Genomic DNA, 21,643 nt, shown 5'->3' with positions numbered 1-21,643 from the left:
CTTGATTCAGTTGTCCTGGATCTTAATACTAATGCAGTGAATATATGTTAGAACCTAAAAATTGCACTTCTTGTATTCCATGTGAAGGTTACTATCATTTTGACTATAGAAAACTGCTTCTTGAGTTCGATACCGGTTTTCAAAGTTCATCTAAAATATTTGAGCGCCTCATAAAAATATAATGTGCCGATGCGTTTGGATCTTAAGTGCTTGACAAGATTTGACCAAGGTCCTCTTCAGGGCAATACCATATGATTGCGCAGGACAAGAAGCACAATAGTGATAAGTTGAATAAGGAATGCTGTACGTATAGCACTGCTGTGTCAATCTCAAGCCACCAATTATCTTCTCACACTTTTGCGCCCTGAAACCTATGTGATCTTCAGGGGCAAGCTCTAACAGCCTCCTTCTCAAGGCCAGTAATACAACAAACCAAAGTGTTTCAAAAATCCCAACAGCATGACCACTCCTAATATTTGTCCAAAAGGCATAATGTCACTATTGTGATTTCTCAGTAAAGGCTAACTCTGAACGACCTAGTCCATAACCAAGCACAAAACTGTAGCTTCCTGTAGACGCCAACTCTAATCATCTTCAAGTAACTCACTGTTAAGTAGGTTTTGACCTTGACTCACCAGATATGCCCTATCCACACCGTCTCTAAGGTAAGTCGTACTGTACACCCAAAAAAAAAAAAAAATTGTAATGTTTTTCTTCTCGAGCGTACACCAATATGTGCCTGGATTCTTGGAGGTGAAATTGCCACTTGATTTCCTTGAAGTTGCCTTACCCCAAGGAACCTAAACAGTTCCACCAAGGGCTTGCGGTCAGTATGCAGATATCTGTGGGCACTGTCAGATCACACTTTTTAAAGCTCTGTGAGGCAGCAATCAGTTTGACTACATCTTCACACACATCCTTTCCATAAACTAATATGTTGTTTTGGAAATAGGTTATTCTCGGGCCACTAGAATTATGCGATTGTGTGGCAGCAGCATTTTTTCACATAGTTGATTTGCCACGTAGTCCATCATCCGCTGCATAATTTGCAGATTTGAACAAAACATAATTTTGTCACAATGCTGAAATGTTTTAAAAGTTACAAAAAAAAAAGCATGCGGCAACACGTTTAGCTGTGTGGTGGAAGGCCCTTCCTGGTCACCTTTCTACTGCTTATTACCATATTTGGGTGTCCGAGTATTTACTCATAAGGTGCAACCAATGCCCAGACAGTGCTAAAAAAAATTACAATTATAAAATGAAGTAATACTATCACAAAATGGCCTGCAATTATGCAGCAGTTTGGCATTTCCTGACGCCTAATTGACTAAACCCTCCCGCGCAATTTGGCTATCCCCGAACACAGAATTCCATTGGCCCTGGTTATACTGTTTAAATGTTAAACAACGTCTTCATGTAACACAGAGGAAACAGGCCAGTTCAAAGGCCACGTGTAGATCCTAATAGGCCACCCACCGGTGTTATAAATGAGTCATTTTAACATGCAAAAGATCTTCACTGCAATAAACGCATGCAAATGCAGGCGATACCATTGACAAACACTACATTTGACCAAAACCTGTAAAGAACACAACTTTTAGTGTTTCTCTTTCAACAGATGATCTTCCAAAACCCAAAACTACTGAAATACTTCAGAAAGATTCTATCCCAGAATACACTGCAGCTGAAGAGAAGGAAGAAGGTCGACGTTGGCGTCTTTTTCGTATTGGAGATCAGGATCACAGAGTGGATATGACAGCAATAGACCCATATAAAAAGGTTATAAGTCATGGAGGTAAGTTACAGATCTAAACAGGTTTTAGTTATGCCCAAACAGTGTCTTGGTTTTATAGATTATGATGTTCACGCTGGTGTAATTCCAGACAGTAATTATTTTATTTATTTCAATAAATGTTTGGCAGAAGTTTGTTTACTCCAATATCCCAATTAAGATAAAAATAACTAAAAACAATGGTAAGAGCCTTACAACCCATGTCTTGTGCTACTACTTCATGAGGGCTGATTGCAGAACAGATTTTCACAGAAAGCCTAGTACTTCAGTTTGGATAAGAATATCCATGCATGGTAAGTACGTTTGTACCCCTGTCCTGAGCGACCTGACTGCATGTATTTTTCATGGCCAGGCTAATACTAATCTGGTGTGTGTGCTGAGACCTAGATCGGTCTGTGACGATTCAGAGGTCCAGATCCCTTTCTATGATCCTAGAGGGGAGCACATAGCCTGCCATTATTCTGACCTGGGACTACGGTCTATGTCCTGGGTTGCTGACCTGAAGCGGTGGTTGCAGCTTACATTTTCTTTTGTCAGTTATGGTATTGAACAGATTGTTTTCCTGGTTAAGATGGAGTGTATTGCCAACCATCCACACACAGCGTAGTATAGCTGGCCACTCACCAGGCTGTTGGTAGACTGATAGTTGGCAGTAGTGATTTACCATTTTTAATTATAGGCCTTTTTATCTGCACCCTTGGGAGAGAGGGCAACCAACTACCAACCTGAAACTTGGTTCAGTTCTTTGTACATTTGCACAAATTGAGCCCAGTGTGGTATTTTCTGAAGCAACCCAATTTTCAAATATGTTGGTCCACATTTCCAAATTGGAGTGGGTCATAAAATGACCTACTGTATCTATATTCATGAGGTAGGTCACAAATTGCGACTCACTACTGTTGGTGGCCATCACTATAGGTGGTCACCACAAGGTGGTCCTCACATGGATGGTCGTTTGCTGGGGTCAGCAGTCCTCCATGTCTGTGATCACATTTTGCATTTGTTTTAAAAATACAGCAAGGACAACAATATTACTCAGTTCTATTGTCAAAGCTTAGCCAGGTTTACGCAAAGACGACTTGGGGTTCTCACAGTGCATTTAACATATGAACTCCTCATAGATGAGCAGTTCTAGCTTGCGAGCAAAGGCAGAGCTGGAGATCTAGAATAATATATGGGTTGCCCTGATAGATCAGTGATGTCCACACTTTGATGTGCCTGGCAAAGTTAATTATCCCACAGTGTAGGGCTGTAATCATACTGTGAGAGCAAAGTAAGAACTGAAGGAAGAAAGGGTTGTCTAAGGTCAGACATGATTACCCAGCAGCATCTACTTAAAGAGCTGCCTGATAAAATTTGTGGATGATGAGAGTAGGTAATGCAGAAGACAATCTTACTGTAAGAGAAAAAGACTAAATATATTCTATGGTATGTTGTCAAGAGCTTAGATTCATTAACACACTGGGAGGCTTTTGGACATTACAGACCATACGCTATACAAACTCAATCAATGAGGAGTAATTACAGCTTCAGAGAAAAAACGGAGTGCTTTATTCACAAACCTGTTTACGCTTGTAAGTTCTTGAGTGCAAATGGCTGGACATTTAACTGCTGGGCAAGAAAAAGGTGATCTAGCAGTCATTACTACATTTCTGCCGACAAAATATTACTCCACAGCAATGTCCTTTTACATAAGAGATAAATCCTGAGGCAAGATGGCGTCCGAGTGTTCGGACGTGTAAGCGGACCGCTCCCGGGCTCCCGTCTCTACACAGAATGTACCTGAAGGCTAATCCTGCTTTGGCACTCGGCATGGCGGTGGGAGGTTTCTTCTTCATGGCATGACATTTCGGACTTCGGATAGAAAACACATCGGAACGCGGTCTGTGCTGGATGCGGTTTTTGCACGGTGGCACGCACAGACACAGGCTCCGCGGTGTTTCCAGGACTAATTGAAGGTTTTACTTAGAGCCAATCACTCGTGGAAGGGAGCGTGCCTGTTGAATTTGCGGGATCCTTACTGCGTTGTACGGGGGATCACCTCCCTGGAATGTTGAACTTTGCTCTGGCTGGGGCTCAGAGGGGGCTGCGAAGACTTCAGAAACTCTGCTGGAGTGCACGCCCGGGGTTTTTCGTGGCGGAAGCATACTACGGATGCCGACCTGGAGTGCAGTGTGTTGGTTCAGAGATGCCGCCGAAAGCTGCAAAAGGGAGAGCTCGCCCCCTGGCTGATTCTAATGGCAGTGGAGCAGGGGCTGGAGGTGCCCTCCCCAAGATCTCTACGCAGGCGAGTCAAGGGGTTAAAAACAGTAAGGGGGATAGCACTCAGGAAAAAAGTGGTGCTGATATACATAAAAACACCAGTGGTAGATGTACTATTCCCCAGCTGTTTACCGGTGCCAAAGAAAGGGGGAAAAAAACTATTGATCCTCTGACTCTCCCAAATACGGGCACCCCGGTCATAAATCCTCTGTCATTAACAACCATGAACGACGGAGGAAGTGTCTACGATGGCGCGGCAGAACAGTTCAAAGGTAGTAGTATTGATGCAACACCCCTACACACTCAGCCAGAGGTTGATTTTCAGGCTACAGACTCATTTGTGAAGGAAATTGATTCCGGTGATAATTATTTCTCACTTTCAGAACACGCTAATTCCAGTGAGGATACTGATAAGATCTGTGATGAGCCACAAGGAGCGGGGGGAGCTATCTCCGTAGTACCCATCCTGATTATGTCGAGTGGGACATGTCAGACGATAGCCTTGGCACAGTGCGAAAAAAATACCAGAGTAGGCAGGGCTCTGTTTTAGTTGATAGCACTAATAACGATGATGCCTCTCACTGGGATAATTTTTTCATGAATAAAAATGGCTCTTGTACTATTACAGAAATGGGTAAAAATAAACCTACAGATTCGTCAGAGATTTAGCTCACCCTAATTTATAACACTATGATGGCACACCGGGAGGAAACGAGGGTGGAAAGCTAGAAGGTACAGAGCTCTTGCCGGAAATTACAGAATACAGTACGGCGGATAGCAAAGACATGTGCGGAATTTACAACGAGGCTGAATGAAGCTGAGGCTAGGCTTTCCACTCTTGAAGATGAATTGGCTGTGCAGAAGACTCTAACAGAGTCCTTGCGCTCCACGAAAGAAGACATGCAATGGAAACTAGTCGATTTAGAGAATCGTGCCCGTCGTAGTAACCTTAGAATTTTGCAGATTCCCGAGGGGGTGGAGGGTGAAGATCCCCGCAAGTTTGTTTCTGAGCTATTTTCTGAGGCTTTCCCAGAACTAAAACACTGGGACTGGCAAAGGGAGGTGCTAAGGGCGCACCGATTTCCATTTTCTATCCGCTCTAATCAAACTACAAAACCCCGTGCAATTCTAATCTCTTTAAATAATTTTCTAGCTCGTGAGGCTCTGTATGAGCTTGCTCGCCCCGACAGAAAGAGTGGGAAAGGGTATGGAATTTTATGTGCGACCTGACTACAGTCATCATACAGTTGAGAAGCGTTGGCAGCTTCGCCAACTTATTTCGGTATTTCAGGCCAAGGGAGCACAAGCCTTCTTGCTTAATCCAGCGAAACTAAAGGTGCTGTTTAAGGATCAGGTTAAGTTCTTTTTTTCGGAAGTTCAAGCTAAGGAATACCTCCATACTATTTAAAATAGAACAACTTTTGTATAATGATGTATGATTAACTGCTTTTCGATATTGATGGATGGTTAGTATTATAGTTATAACGTACTTTGCTTATCAACAAAGCATGTGCGGATAAGGAATTTAGTTTTAGGTGGTCTTTTCCTAGACATGCCGTGTGGTTGATAAATGGTTGGATTTATTCATTCTTAGGGTGTTTTCTTGTAGAGTGTAGGACGGGGGGCCTCGGGTAGAGGGAGCTTGTCATCACTGGGACCACAAGTCCCTTTGCCTTTTTGCTGGGATTGGGGGGGGGGAGGGTGGCAACATGGGGGGGGGGGGAGTGGGTGTAGGTGTAGGGGGGAGAAAAGAAAATTAATCCGCAGTATCCATGATTTGGTGATTATGATGATTATTAAAATCTTGACTACAGAATTATTTAAGGGATGGTATCCATATTATTTATATGGCTAAATCAGGGTTAAGAATTTGTTCATTTAATGTGTGTGGACTTAACAATTTCAATAAACGGCAAAGGGTTGCTGCCGAACTTAGGGTGATGCAACCAGATCTTATTTGTATCCAGGAGTCACATTTACCGTGGGGGAATCGTAGAGTATTATTAGGTTTGGGGTATTCACTCCTAGCCACATCACAACAGACAACTACGAACCGGGGGTAAAACCAGTATACAAGCCTCAGGCCGTGTAGTGGTAGACAGCTATGGAAGGTGGGCAATTGTCAAATGTGTAACAGGGGGGGGGGTCAAATTTACGGTTTGCACAATATATGGGTCTAATCTGGATGAATCCTGCGTTCTTGAATACCTAAATGTTGAATTTGCATCTTGGCCTACTCCCCTTGTGCTATGTGGGGACTTTAACATTAATTTAGCGCCCGGTGAGTTACTAGCAGGTATTCAACATTTATAAAGTTCGGAAGCCTAAGGTATTTAATGCTTTGCTTCACTTGATCTCGGATCATGGGTTAGTAGACGCATGGGGTGTACTTAACACACATGTTCCTGGCTATACCTTTTATTCGTATCCACACGATAAATTAGTGCGGCTTGATTGTTTTTCATATCCTCGTCACTACTAACTAAAGCTCAAATTCAAGTTTTTCCCCGAATTACTTCAGATCATTCTCCAGTTGTTTTGGATATTCCAGCTTTGGGGGGTAATGGGACACCGAGGGTATTTACGTTTGATAGAGCTCTCCTCTTGGATAACGGGTTTATTGAATATATGAATATCTGGATTAGAGATTTCTTTATGGTAAACCGCGATTCCACAAGTTGTGGGAATGTTTGGGATACTTTCAAAGCCTGTTTTAGAGGCGAGGTGTTGAGCTTTGGACTTAATAAACAGAAACAAGCTAAACGTAGAATTTTGGAATTATATGATAGATTGAAACTAGTAGAGGGAAAATTAGTACATGGGATCCAGTCTGGCATTAATCTTACTGAGGTACAAATAGAAGTGGCCAGGATAATAATTTGACATGGAGTAAGGAGATTGCTATAAAATATCAGCTCTTTAAGAAAGAGCGCTATGAATTTGGGGAGGCCACAGGGCGGTGTTTAGCCCAAAGGCTACGCACCAGAGAAGCATCGCAGAGAGTAGAAGGTATGAAGGATCTGTCGGGTAGATTAACACATGACCCTCACGAAATTCTAGAGATATTTCAGTTTTTTTCAAAAACTTTATACTGAACAGGATGGAGAAATCGACAAGATGGGTTTCGGAACTTTAGATGTTCAATATTATCATTTAGGGCAGGAGGAGGCTGGGGTGGCTAGACAGTCCTATTACAATGGATGAATTAGAGCAAGCTATCAATTTTATGACTCAAGGCAAAGCGACAGGGCCAGATAAGTTACCATCAGAACTATATCGGACTTTTTTCCACAACCGTAAAACTTATTTTTTGGCAGTATGCCAAGCCGCTCAAACTGGTATGGCACCCAAATCATGGAGCGAGGCTACTATTATTGTCTTTAAAAAGAAGGATAAACCTCCAGATATCCCTGGGTCGTACCGTCCAATCTCTTTGACAAACTGTGATGGGAAGATCTATGCGAAAATTTTAGCAATGAGGTTAGCCAAGGTTATCTCCCCCTTAGTTTCCCTTAGACAGCATGGTTTCATTCCCAGTAGGGGGACGGTGAACCATATATCAAGAGTTATTACTTTGTTGGACATTGCTGAAGTGGAAACCAGGGATGTTGGAATAGTGCTTCTCGACGCCGAGAAGGCGTTCGACCGCGTATCTTGGAGCTTTCTGTGGCAAGTGTTATCAGCTATGGGCTTTCCTCACGGCTATATCCAGGCACTACAGGTTTTTTATCACTCCCCAGTTGCTCGGATCTGTTCTATGGGTTTAACATCTAGGATAGTTCAGATCTCGAGAGGTACACCCCAGGGCTGTCCATGTTCTCCGCTCCTGTTTGCGCTGTATATTATTCCATTTTTAGTCCTGCTCGAGCAGAGTTCTAGGATTAGACCCTTTATGGTGGGACAGGATCAATATCGTGTATGTGCCTATGCAGATGACATCGCTATTATTACATCTGATGGCTCTTCCCGAAATTGAGCACCTTGCCACAAGTTTGGCCGTGTTGCAGGGTATAAGCTTAATTCATCAAAAACCCAGGTACTCTGTAATAATCAGAATAGTAACAATGATCCAAGATTTCTTAAGGAGGTTACATATCTTGGTATTAAGTTACAGGTTTGTTTAAAAGATCTAGTTGACACCAACTGGGGGACCTTAATGGCAAGCATTAAACAAGCTCTTGATAGATGGCAATGCCTCCATCTTTCGTTGGTTGGAAGGGCAAATGTGCTTAAAATGAATGTTTTGCCGAAAGTGTTATACTTTTTTAGATCAGTCCCCCTGGAGATCTCTTATACACAATTACAACAAATTCAGTCTCTCTGTTCTAGATTTCTCTGGGCTCCAGGGAAACCACGCAGGGCTGCTCGATTCATGACTACCCCGTGATAGAGGTGGTTGGTTTGTGCCTGATTTTACTTTATACTATTATGCTTGTATTCAGTCTAATATCCGAGTTATTCTAACAGGGCAGGCAGTGGCTAATCCTGCTGAAGCTACATCAATTTATCAGATGGTTCTTGGATCACAGGTTAAAAACTGTCTTTTTCTCAGGGTAGATGGTAGTTATTACAAAAGAACTCGCTTTAAGATCTCTGTGGCTTTATTCAAAGTTTGGAGGATAATCTGCAAAAGTTTTCAGATTAACAGACTCTCATTTTATACACCTCTATCAGCGGTGGGTATCCTTCCAGCAATCTTTCAAGATAGTGTGGCTGGGAAATTGACTCTTAGGAATCTTTCAACTAGGACATTTTATGGATGCAGAAGGACACCTTGCTTCCTTTTCTGATTTAGCCTGCAAATACGACCTTCCTAAATGTCACTTTTTCAAATATCTTCAGATACGTGATTATTTAAATAAACAGGCTATCAGGCTAAAACCACTGAAGATAGTCGAAGCTATTAGGATTCAGGGACGTATCAGGGTTCTCTATAATATACTACAATCGGTAAAAAGCGATGATCTTGAGAAACATAATCGTAGGTGGGGGACTATTTTGGACTCGCAAGATGTGATTTTAGAGGATTCGATTGACTCAGCAGTTAATTTATTTATGGCTGCGAATCTAAGAACACAGCACTACAAAACAATATTTAATCTTTATTTTACCCCCGCTAAGATGAAGAAATGGGGGAGCCAGTATGATGGGAAGTGTTTTCGGTGTGGTTGTGATGATGCGGGCACTTTGCACATTTTTTTTGCTTGTACTAAACTACTTTTATATATATCATATTGAGAGGTTTTTATCTCAAGTTACGGGTACGGATATAAATATTTCCGCGTCGACTATGTTATTAGGCACTGGGAAGGATTTGTCTCAAGGCACATCAATTTTTAAATATAGACCACTTATATTTGTTGCTATGGGGGTAGCAAGGTTATGTATAGCATCCACATGGCTCCAACCTGAGCCACCCTCTTTTGAAATGTGGCGGGCTAGGCTTTATAATACTTTTAATTTAGAATTTAGCTTGTATTCACTCAAAGGACCACGGAAGCGTGCGCAGGAAATGCTAATCTGGGGCCCTATCCATGATCATTTGAATGCTTGATTATGATTTCTTTGATATGTATGGTTCTGAATGAACTTATTTGTATGTTACAAACACTTGTTTTGTAACTATGATTATCTGTAATTTGTTTTTCTTTTCTTTCTTTTTTTTTTTTAATGCTGTGGATTCTAAAATAAAAAATAGATAAATCCTATGGGAGTGTCTCCCCCCCTCCATCCCCCCCCCCCCAGCTAAAAATACTAGTTTTATGCCCTATAGGGTCTGTCACAAGCAAATATCTGTGACCGATCCCCATCAGATGTGCCTGTGGTGTCTCTGGTTGAGCAATTAATCAATCTGATTATTTATGAAGCACAACTACTCGCCCGTAAGGGTCTCAAGGTGCTGAGGGGATCGGGACTGGGGGGAGACAGCTGGTCCGCCAGAGGCACTGTGGTGGAGAAGAAGGGTGTTCAGGTCTTTGCTGCAAGGTAGGAAAAGGATCTTCCTCCTGCCGTGGTCTTGTGGTAACGTGGGTTGGTAGCCAGGGCCATTTGGGGCGGAGCATAGGTCTCTGGTGGGTGCGTGGAATCCGAGTGGGTGGTTAAGTTACGCAGGTCCCACATCGTGTAGAGCTTTGTAGGTGTGCGTGAGGAGCTTAAAGGGGATTCCTTTGTTGACTATGAGCCAGTGGAGGTCTCAGGTGGCCGGTGATGTGGTTGCGGTGGGGGACATTGAGTAAGAGTCTGGCGAAGGTGAACTGAATGTCCATCGTAGAGTGCGTTGCCGTAGTAAATGTTGCTGCTGATTAGTGCGTGGGTGACCGTCTTTCTGGACTCGGTGGACATCCACCTGATGGTCTTCCAGAGCAAGCATAGCGTGTGGCAGCAGGATGATGAGATGGCGTTGATCTGGCAGTTCTAGGTCCAGGATTATGCCTATGTTTTGTGTGTAGTTTTAGGGTGTGGGGGGCACCAAGTGCTGTGGGTCACCAGGAGTCATCCCAGGCAGAGTGGGTGGAGCCCAAGATGAGGACTCCAGTCTTCTCTGAGTGACTCAAGTGACTCCAAGGCCTTAAGTGACTGTGCGTCGATGGACCCGTAAGCCACCCAGGACAACAAGCCACACTGTACATTCCCGCACATAAAAAGAATCCTTACTGAGACATCTCTTAATAACGGTCTAAGTCCCAGGTTCAGTCCTATTCGCGCCAGGATTTTCTCTATCCGCTCCCGAGACCAGTCTTCATCATGATCCAAATCATCTGGCGAGTCTCTAAAAAGAAATATAAATCATAGCGGGACTCTCTTCCCACTTGCCTCTCATTCACCTGAGCTGGTGCGTGGGAGGCTCCATGGATCTAGATCTTGCTCCTGAAGTTAGTTGACTTAGGAGTTGATCCCACAACTGGTTCCTGCACAATCAAGAGTTTCCAGGCCTATCACCTCCGCAATAAATCAAAGACTTCCACGCAGTCATGCTCTGGCTCTTTGGCTTCTTATTGACTCCTTCTGGTGTGCCTCTGGGCCCACGGAGCCTAGAGGCCCTCCACCTACGGGTTCGCTCTCCACGCCAACTAGACTAGAGTCTTTTATGACTCCTGGGGCCCCAGTCCAAACCATGTTGCGGTCTTTCCTGTGGACTCTGACACCAGCACCGAATCAGTCAATGCCAGATGAGAAGTTACCCAGAGTACTAACCGACTCCGAGACTATACCAGTCTGATGTTGCCTGATGCTGCACCCGACAACAGCTGAGGTGCCACTTCCTCCGCTTGCTCGGCCACCTCCACAGGGAAGACAACACACCCTACATTGACCCTTTTGCATAGACTCAGTCAATGATTATGACGCAGGTGAGAAGGTCTCTCAGGAGACTAGTGGTCTCGTCAACTTCTTGGAAATGGGCCTTCTCTTACCCCCTAGACCAGCCATGGGGGAGTCTGCATCCTACACCGCCATGGTGATGCATTTGGTGGCTTAATTCCTTGACCTCCAGCTCCAACCCCATCTTTGGAGTTGGAGGCTAACATATTGACTGAAGTTCTCCAGCTAGGGCAAACATCTTCCAAGTCCCTCTTGCCATTTAATGAATCCTTAACTGACACATTATTTGGGGGCATAAGCCACTCCTTGCTCAGGGTGACCAGTCTAACACCAAATTGAATGACTCCATTGCCTTGCTCTGGGCGATGCCGCTTTTCTCAGCACCCCGTCCCTTGGAAGTTTGGTAGTGCAAGAGTCCACAATCAATACCAGTCCGAGTACATTCCCAACTACTCTCCTAGACAGAGACAAATCGTATTCAAACCTTTGGCAAATTAGGTTTTTCCTCCCTACAGCTTGGCGCTCAGGTCAGTGAAAGCCAGCTACCTGCTGGGGCACTATTTCAACACAGTTTGGGACTCAGTGGCTGATTTCCTTCAAGGTGTCTCTGAAGATCTCTGATCTGTTCTTGCCCAAGCCGTTCAGGGTGACCGAGATGCTGCCAAGTTCTCTATTTGTTGTGGCTTGGACACCCCCCATTCTATCAGACTGGCCATCTACACCAGTGTTGCCTTTCGCTGCCACACCTGGCTGCGGTCCACCTATTTTTAGATGACATCCATTCGTCCCTCATGAACATGCTGCTTCGATAGGATTGCCTGAGCAGTTGGAGAGCAGGGTCACAGCACGCTCACGGAGCTTATCTGCCCCCCCTCGCCAGCCGCAGTTTCAGAAGAGGTACCCCACAGCGCCAGCCTATCCAATCCCAGCATGGCACCCTACAGTTTCACTGTTGCTGCTGTGGTGCCCACAACACCTGCAGTCAAGGCAAAAGGGCACCCCAGTGCACTACCCCTACAGCCCCAAATGCAAAACCTCTTTAGCATGCCCTTATGGGAGTACGAGTCCCCAGCTGGAGGTAGTATTTGATGATTCTTGTCAGGTTAGGAGGCCATAAAATCATACAGGTGGGTCCTGCAAATTGTTCGGAAGTTCTGTGCCCTCTCCTTACTTCCTTTCTATGCCGCTGCAACTTCACCATCTCCCCAACGACTGACACAGGTCCAGTTTTCTGTTTTGCGACTGCAAGTGCAAGCCCGTTTGCCCAAAGAGGCTATTGAGCGGTGTCTGCGCCATAAGTAGGACGTGGTTGTTACTCCTACTACATTCTGTTGCCTGAAAAGGACAGAGGTCTCCTGCCTATTTTAGGCCTGTGCCCTTTCAATGCCTTCCTAAGGAAGGAAAAATTCAAAATGCTCACACTGACCCAGGTCTTGTTTGCCCTAGACCAGGGTTCTCCAAAATCGGTCCTGGAGGGCCGTATCCATGGCTGATTTTTAGTATATCCCTGTTTAGATAAATGTAATTAGCATAAGAATCTGGCATGGACCCACTTTGGAGAACCCTGCCCTAGACCCTGGAGACTGGATGGTAGAAATGGATCTGCAGGACGCCTATTTCTATATACCTGTTCTACAGGCCCACCAGAGTTGCATGCAGTTGTTGGTAGGACAGGAGCATTTTCAGTTCGCTAGGCTAGCTTTTAGTCTCACCAGTGCCCCTCGGGTGTTGACGAAAGTGATGGTAGCGGTGGCAGCACATCTTTGGAAATCAGGGGTGCCAGCCTTCCCACACCTTAATGACTGGCTGTTGAAGGACTAGCTCCAGGCATTTTTCGGGTTCACTATCAACATGCCGAAGTCACATCTGACTCTTTCTCAGACACTCCCTGTCATGAGCCATTCTGGCCACAGTTCGGTTTTGTGCCTTTCCCCCAGGAAAGAGAATCCATGACGTTCAGGCTATGATAACAATCTGCACAGCCTCAGTCCTGGATTTCAGTGTGGTTGAGACTGATTCTGTTAGAATTGTTGGCATCCAGCACACTGCTGGGTGAGCATGCCAGGTGACATGTGCAGACTGTAGTGGGCCCTGAAGTCTCAGTGGGGGCAGCGTCAAGGGGACCTCTCCAACCATATCAAGATTTCAGAGGAGACTGCAAATGGCTTGTTGTGGTGATTGCTGGACTGCGATTGGGCATGAGGCAGACTCTTAGCTACGTCACCCAGTGTGATCAATGTGTCCATTCAGGGCTGAGCAGGCCACCTGAGAGACGTGGATATCAGAGGCCTCTGGTCTCCGGCGGAGTCCCAGATCAATGCCTATCTTGTGGAGCGGAGGGCCATCTTCTTGGCGCTGAAAGCCTTCCTTCCGTCCATCAAAGGGATGCTGGAACAGGTTCTCATGGATAACAGCACCGCCATGTGGTACTGCAACAAACAGGACAGGGTTGGATCACGGATCCTATGCTATGAGGCCATGTACTTCTGTAAGTGGCTGGACCACCAAGCAATTTCCTAGTGATGAATCACTCCAAGATCGTTGAATGCCAGGGCAGACTAGCTCAGCCATCAGCACCCAGCAGGTCATGAGTGGCTGTTTACACCCGGAGGTTGCACAGGGTCTTTTCCGCGCATGGGGAGTACCTTCACTCGATCTGTTCGGCACTGCTGAGAACACGCAATGTCACAACTTCTGCATATTGGAGTTTCCAAGGTGTTTCTCACTCGACTCATTCTTCTCACTCTTCAACTTGGATGGTAAAACTTCAGGACTAGGGAGAGTACTAGCGCCACCTCATTTTATGGTTTGTTTAGAATTGTGTTTCCCATTCAGTTGTTTCACTTCAGTGGATTTAACTCATTCATTCATTTCTTTCATGCAAATATGAGAATGCTCAATGCTCCTAGCAAACTGAAGAGCGGTCTCTAAATCTGAGTCCTCCTGGATAAAAGTTTTTTCATGTATTGTCTTGTTGCTGGTTCTTTCAATCAATTAATCACGGATAATTTAATCTCTGAATTCGCTATAGTTGCATGTAGCAGCAAGTGTTCTGAGTACAGCAACAAAATCATCAATTGACTCCCCTGGAATTTGGGAGCGTTGACGGAACTTGTGACGTTCTAGTACCATGTTTTTCCTAGGATTACATTTTTTATCCAATGTGTTAATAATGGATGCATATTCATCAATCACAGTTGAAGAATCCCCCTCATCTCCTCTAATTGTCAGGACACTAACTATTTCCAGGGGTACATTTTCAGAGTATTCCTGCCTTCTGAATACAAAGTGTATAATAGAAGCGCTTTCGTTTCTTTTTAGATGTCAATGTGTCCCCATCAGTTGCCTCTAAATATGCTAGGAGTACCAGGTACTAGAAGAATTGGCCATGGTGCTAATATTCTTTCCATGTGGTGAGAATATGTGGGTGAGTTGCTGCTATATTACACTAATTACTAAATTTAGGTGTGCCTGTCAGAGGTTCTTATTGCGCTCTTTCGGTGTGCAGGCTTGGTATTAAGTGTGCTCAATGATACCAGCAATTTCAACTATCTCCAATACACAGGTGTGCCTGTTCTCGTAAAGTATTACAATTATTTTAACAGTATCACAAATACTGGTGTGCCTGTCCGTGAAGAACACTGCAGGCTATTTAACATTGTAGATCCTATGAAAATCAATTATTTTCTTCCCGACTCGAAATGGCCGCCACTTTGCACACTAGATGTGTGTTTCTGTAGGCAGTAGTGCACACTTTGGGAAGTTTGCAAACACCCAAAATGGCCGCCAAGCATGTGCGTTACAGTTTTTATGGTGCTGGAGCTTGCCCGATACTATCCACAGGTGCCAAGTAGTGTACAATGCAGGTTTCAGTGGGTGTTTGGGCGCAGTCAATTCTGCTGTGGCAGCTGCTGATGCATATGATGTCGTTAGAGGCTGCTGCGCACAGTAGTTAATACAGTTGGCTGACAAATGCAGAATCTCGTCTGAGCGTTTCACTCGCCGGGTATCCATCCACCTAGCTGGCCAACAAACCACCCCTCAGCACGCATCCAGTGAACAGGTCAGATGCTCCAGGATCCATGTTCTGAAAACAAGATGAGTCTGCCGGACCAATATCTGCAGTATAGAAAGGGCACCATACAGGGAATGTTGCAGCTGACAGCAAATCGTTACCAATGAAAGGAAGCTCAATAGGCAGTGATGAGAGCAAGTAAGTTTATTCCCTTGTCAGCACAATTTCCCAACAGCCACCAGAAAGAAACCACTCCAGGTTCCACGTAGGGAACTCGGCACCCTAGAGCCTCCTACTTTATATCCATACAGAATGCAATGAGCCTCCGTCTGTCTATTGCTGCTGCCTGACTCCATGCTTCATATACCAGAATGTTCTCCGATTATCCCACACCCCTCCTCCCCCAACTGATCACAGGCTGCACCGCCCATGCAGCTCCTGAGAGCAAACAAACAGCTTAACAAAAGAATGCCCCGACGAGCTCCAAAGGATTGTAGCTATCTTGGGCTATGCTTCCCCCCCCCCCCCAATAGTATAATTTTCATTTCAGAATAAGACCATTGTTGCAGTTGAAAGTACCATGTTGTAAGAATGAGGCAGAATACACATATTTTAAGGAAAAGCGTAAAGATATTTGTGGTTGTGTCTACCTTGAATGATGTATAGTTGCCAGTTTAAGGGAAACGTTGAGGATATGATGGCTGTGTGAAGTTAGATACACGATTGTGAGAAAGTGCCATCTTTCTTGCATGGTATGCCCCAACTTTTTGCTGAATGTACTTTGACTGAGTGTGCCCTGGGCTCCTGCCAATCAGGTACCCAGGGCCTATAGTCCTTCCCTAAAACTGCTGAACCCTAAACCCAATTGGCATGTCTGGCCACATGTCAGCCACTGGTAAATGGTACACTAGCTACCCAGGGTCTTGTGACCAGGGAAGGCGCCTAAGGGCTGCAGCACTTATTGTGCCACCCTTAGAGGCCCTGTACCCTGACACACACACACTGCCCTTGCAGGCTGAGTGTCTGGGTACAGAACAAAACAGAGTCGACATGGCACACATCTCTGTGTGCCATGCCCACATCACACACTGCCCTGGCATACATCAGCCACCCCTCTAGCTGGGTGCCCTATGCCAGTGGTGTGGGTACAGGTGCATGAGCTCTGTGCCCCTACAGTACCCATGTCCATTCCTGGGCACTGTAAGTGCAGTGCTGCCATTTAAGAGTATATGGTGCTGGGAGATCGTCAACACGAACTCCACAGCACCATGATGGCTCCACTGAAGACTGAGGTTTGGTATCAAACTTCTCGGCACATTAAACCCGCACTGATGCCAGTGTGGGATTTAATGTACAATGCACGACAGAGGGCATCTTAGAGATACCCCCTGAGCCTAACCTACAATCCACGTCTTGTCTGAGGGGCTGCCTAGGCTGCAACACAGCAGACATGTTGCTGACCCCTGCGTAGAGAGCCATCCGCTCTCCTGGGCCTGCAACAATGCACATCCTAGGCGAGTTGCTAGGTCTCCTTCCCCAGGATGGGCAGGGGAAGCTTCAAAGGCATGCCACCTTTGTGAGCTTCTCCAGACCACTTGCTGTACTCAGCAACTGGCCCCTACCGCTTCTGACCCCCACTCTGGCGGGAAGACTGGCCGGAAACCCTAAGGAAGGAAAGTGGGTGCGCCAGCCTCTGCCAACCCCACCCTTCAGGTGGGGGAGGCGAGGTGAAGCACATCTCCGGGCTTTCGCCATCTTGAAGATGGGAAGCCGTGCCCAATCAGGACTAGGCTACTGCCCCCCTCCCACAGGAGAGTGGCAGGATAGGGGGTGTACCCACCCCAGGGCAGGGACCCAGGTCCCTGCCCTTAACCTACCTGTAACGCCCCTAAATTTAGTTTTTAGGGGCACCGTGAACCTTCCTTCCGCAGATCCGGATTCCGAAACAGCAAAGAAGATCAGGAAACAAGAAGACCTGCCGTGCAGCTGCTGACAAGAGGAAGACACGGTTAGAAAAACCCCACTCCCACACCGGAAGGGTGGTGGTAATGGGATTTTTCCAGACATACACTGTGGTAGCTTGGCTCGAGTGGTCAGGGGTCAGGCACCGTGCTAAGCATACGCCATACCCACACAATAACCATGCGTGCATCCGTTCCAAAAACAACACTACACCTTAAAAATTATACTGAAAATATATCTCTTTATCTTCTTTTCTCTTAGTTGCTGATTAAATAAATAATAATACAATCACAGTACACAAGGCTTTTTCTTAAAAAGTGCAGGTCAAATAAATAATAACACTTTACAGGTGCAATAAATAGGATCAGGTCAAATAAATACTGTGAGGCAATAAATACTGTGCAGGAATAAGTTAGCTCAGGACAATAAATACATCACAGGAATAACTTAGATAAATACAGTACCCTCAATAAATAATATCAGCCAACAATGACATTTGTAAAATCAGATCACATTTAAAAAACTATGGGCTGATTTGGCCCAGTCACAGCTTGTGGTTAGGTGGATGGCCTGAGGGGTATACTCCCTGGCTTGGACAAGGCTGAGGCCTAAACTGAGGTAGATCAAGGGGGAATCTAGAGATCTGGCTCTCCCACACTACACAACCCCTCTGTATTAGTCTCAGCTCACCCCTGGCACAATCCAGCTGGTTCCAGCACCTCTCTAGCCCCTAGGATGGTCTCTTAGGGCTTCACAGGGCCTTAGGCGCCCTCTATTCCACTTACTGCCCTTTTTATGTAGTTCCGACGCCGCTGGAGTCGTGTCGACGCCGTGAGGCGGTTCCGGTTCGATGTCGGCGGCCTCGGCGCAATGACAGTTCTTGACGACGCCGGTAGGCGGTTCCGGTTCGATGTCGGCGGCCTCGGCTCGATGTCGACCTCCGGTTCGATGACGTCGGGCAGTCTTGGATCGATGTCGACTTCCGACGGCTCCAGAGTGCGATCTCCACTCCCGACCTCCGGTGCTCCTTTCCTCAGGTTCCGGCGACTCCGGAGTGCGACCTCCACTCCCGACCTCCGGCACGATTCTCTTCAGGTTCCGGCCACTCCGGAGTGCGATCTCCACTCCCGACCTCCGGCACGCTTCACCTCGGTCTCCGGCGACTCCGGAGGGCGGACTTCACTCCCCCGTCGACGCCGCTTACTCGACCTCGGGTGACTTCCTCCTCGACCTCTGGTACTCTCCACGACCTCCGTCGGCGCCCTCACTCGACCTCTGGCGGCTCCGGGTACGACGTCTGCTTTCCAGTCAGCGCCGCTTCTCCACCTCGGGCTCCAGGTCTCTAGGCTTCTCGACGTCGGACTTCAGGTAGTTACCAGTAACCAGGTCAGGTATTTGCTGTTCTTTACTTTTAAGGCCTGTTCCTGCTGTCCAGGTCCTTAAGATGGTTTTTCTTGCTTTCTCCCACACAGGGCTCCAGGCTGGGCTCAGTCAGTAGGGACTAGTATTAAGGGTGGGTTTATGGACCCCACTCCAGGCACAAGTTTCAACCCCTGCTGCCTCACTCCTTCCTCCTTCAGGTTTCTGCTGCTCTCTCTTCACCAGTCAGGTGCCAACTGCCAACTCCAACTGCCAACCTGGAGATGCCTTCCCAACATTCTAAACCTGCCTCACACTGTCACAGGGTACTGGAATGTTCTGGAAGGTGCTGGTAGGTTCCAGTGATGTCACAGGTGACAATGGGTGGCCACCATTTTGTGTTTCAGGCCCTCAGACAGAAGTTCCAGGGGTAGATAAAATGGCTCCCTGAATCTGCATCAATACTAAAAAGTCTGGTGGTTCCCAAAAAGGAAAAATACTAACCGGGTTTGAGGCAAAAGTGGGACAAAATAAATAATGATTAGGAGGGACCACCCAAAGGGCTGACAGGTCTAACAGACACCAACTGCTTTGGCCCCACCCCTACCGGCCTGTCGTCCCTCGAACCTGCTCCTGCTCAATCTCAGCATCCCCAGTGGCCAGCAACCTCACAAACCCCGGAGGACCTGGCTACCTTGTCTCTAAGCAACCGGGACTCCCACGAGCAGTGGTACTGCTCAAAGCAAGTAACTGACCCCTGGCATCAGCCAGGAACCGCGAACACTGCACACTCTGCACCCGCCAAGCCTGGCCTGTGCTGGAGTGGACAAAGACCACAAGGACATCCCCCCCCCGGCGACTGTGACCCCGAATCCGGCACCTAAGGACCCACCTCGACGCTCCTGACGACGCCTGCAGCCACAGAACCAAGGACCCCTCCCACCGCGACCAGCATAGGGTAAGATTTCCAGACACCAAAAGGCACCCCTGCGCCCTGCGGCCCCCTGTGCCCAACTCCTGGGTGCCTACCTATCCTCCACTACCCAACTTACCTCTCGAAGTGGTGGTCGCACCTGAAAAATCTTCATCCCCGAGCTTGCAGTCTTTGTTCGTTCTTGAGCTTCTCCATTGCAATCCATTGAGCGCCAGACTGCTCAAAAGCACCCTGCACCCAGCCGCCCGAGTGCCCCTGGCAGTGCACTCTGTACTCTACTTCCCCATTTACCCTGAGCAAGTGACCAGAAGCCCTTTAAAATATTCACCTAAAATCAACCGAGTAACGAAAACGAAAATACTCACCTGCTATCAGGAGAGATCCCAGTGCTGGATCTTGGTGCCCAGCACTGACCCTGAAAAGTAATTACAACCATACTTACCGCTAACCCAATTTTCTTCCATGGGAAACCATTGACTGTCTTTCTGTGAAATTTCTTTTAAGTGTCGATTTTTGCAAACTACAAATATTCTTTGAAAATCGCACCAACTGTGAAAACGTAATTACTTACCTGTCTTAGATAGAGGTCCCAGTGCTGAACCTAGGAGCCCAGCACTGGATTACAAAAGTAACGAGAACATACTTTACCTATAATTGCATTTAACTAGAAATTCTCATTGAGCCCAATGTATTATTGTGTTTGTAATTGTGTTGCCTATTGCAACCACTGTAACTATTATACACAAGTCTATTGCCTTTTGAAAAGTATGTATCTAAAGCATCTCAATCTGAGAAAGTATATTTTGATACCTAAAATAAAACTACATATTTTTATACAAAAACCATTGGCCTAGAGTTCAGTTCTTGAGTGTGTGAGACCATTTGCTGACTGAGTGTGTACAACAAATGCTTTACACTGGCCTCTGATACTGCCTTACTGCTTTAGAGAGTAAGGTTATATCTAACTTTAGCCTCTGCCAAACCTCTGGGGACTGTGGACTCTGTACACACTGTACCTCTTTGGGAACAGTATATACAGAGCCACTTTCTTACAATGATCAAGAGGAATAATGATGGGTAAAGGTATTCATGTGATCAAGATCAGTTATGTGATGGGTTGGTAATCATCATGAGTAAAGCGAGATTGGTGCCGGATAGGAGTTTTACTCTAGGATCAATGTCTGAGGCTCATTTGGGACATCATGGGTGGAATCTCACAATAAAAGACTAAGATAATCATATCAGTGGCCAAAGTTAGATTTACAGAATTGGTTGTGAGATATTGTGTGTGGAGAAAGTTGTAGTTTGCAAATTAAGGGTGCTTGCCTCAGTGGAATGTCTAGGCAGGCCATGGGAGAAGTTAACTCTTTATATTATAGGTTCATTTCATTTACTGAGTGATGATATACACTGATAATTGAATAATATTTTAACTGGCTGAAAATGTGTTTTTTCAAGGTGGTATTCATGATGAAAGGGATGGGATTCTTGCAGACTGTTTTTGACTAAAGATTACCCTACATAATCTGCAATACATAACTACATTCGGTTAAGTTCTAATTAATTTTAAAAAAATTGTATCATAGAGGACCATCATTCGCACATGTATTGCCCTGTAGAATCCAAAGCAAATGGTCTAATGTAGAAAATGAATTAATTGTTCACAGACATCTTTGCAGTTGGAATTCACGACTGGCTTGCAGTGGATTGTAATGTAGCATTGCTATATTGCTTCATAGCCCTAATGTATGTGATGGCAACCCAGGAGCAGCATTGGCCCAACCCAACCCATGGGTTCTATGTGAAGCAACCACAGAGGTATCATATGGGGTCCATCCAGGAGCAGAAGAGCAAACCATTTTCAGCTAGCCATAGTATAAATTCTGAAGCTCCACTGTGGTGAAACCCATAACGAAGTGCATAATATGTTGGCCTGTGTTATAGGGGCTTTTAGCCAGCACCCTAGTTAACACTAACAGTTCTCCATCTGTTCTTGTGG

The 21,643-nt window shown here is 45.9% G+C and overlaps 1 protein-coding gene across 5 annotated transcripts in view; it reads left to right on the top strand.

The window, feature by feature from the left end:
- Positions 1-21,643, top strand: part of BNIP2 (BCL2 interacting protein 2) — a 204,630-nt gene that overhangs the window by 112,300 nt on the left and 70,687 nt on the right. For 3 of the 5 annotated variants that reach the window (XM_085643699.1, XM_085643698.1, XM_085643697.1), the window contains exon 6: positions 1,619-1,795. The exons of the other annotated variants lie outside the window; for them this stretch is intronic. In XM_085643699.1, the coding sequence (XP_085499825.1) occupies positions 1,619-1,795 (177 nt within the window). The remainder of the gene's footprint in view (positions 1-1,618; positions 1,796-21,643) is intronic. 5 annotated transcript variants of the gene reach the window in all.

Source organism: Triturus cristatus, chromosome 3_1, assembly GCF_964204655.1.
Source record: "Triturus cristatus chromosome 3_1, aTriCri1.1, whole genome shotgun sequence".
NCBI lineage: Eukaryota > Metazoa > Chordata > Amphibia > Caudata > Salamandridae > Triturus > Triturus cristatus.
Note: the sequence above shows the minus strand (reverse complement) of the source record. Positions and strands in the feature narration are given on the sequence as shown.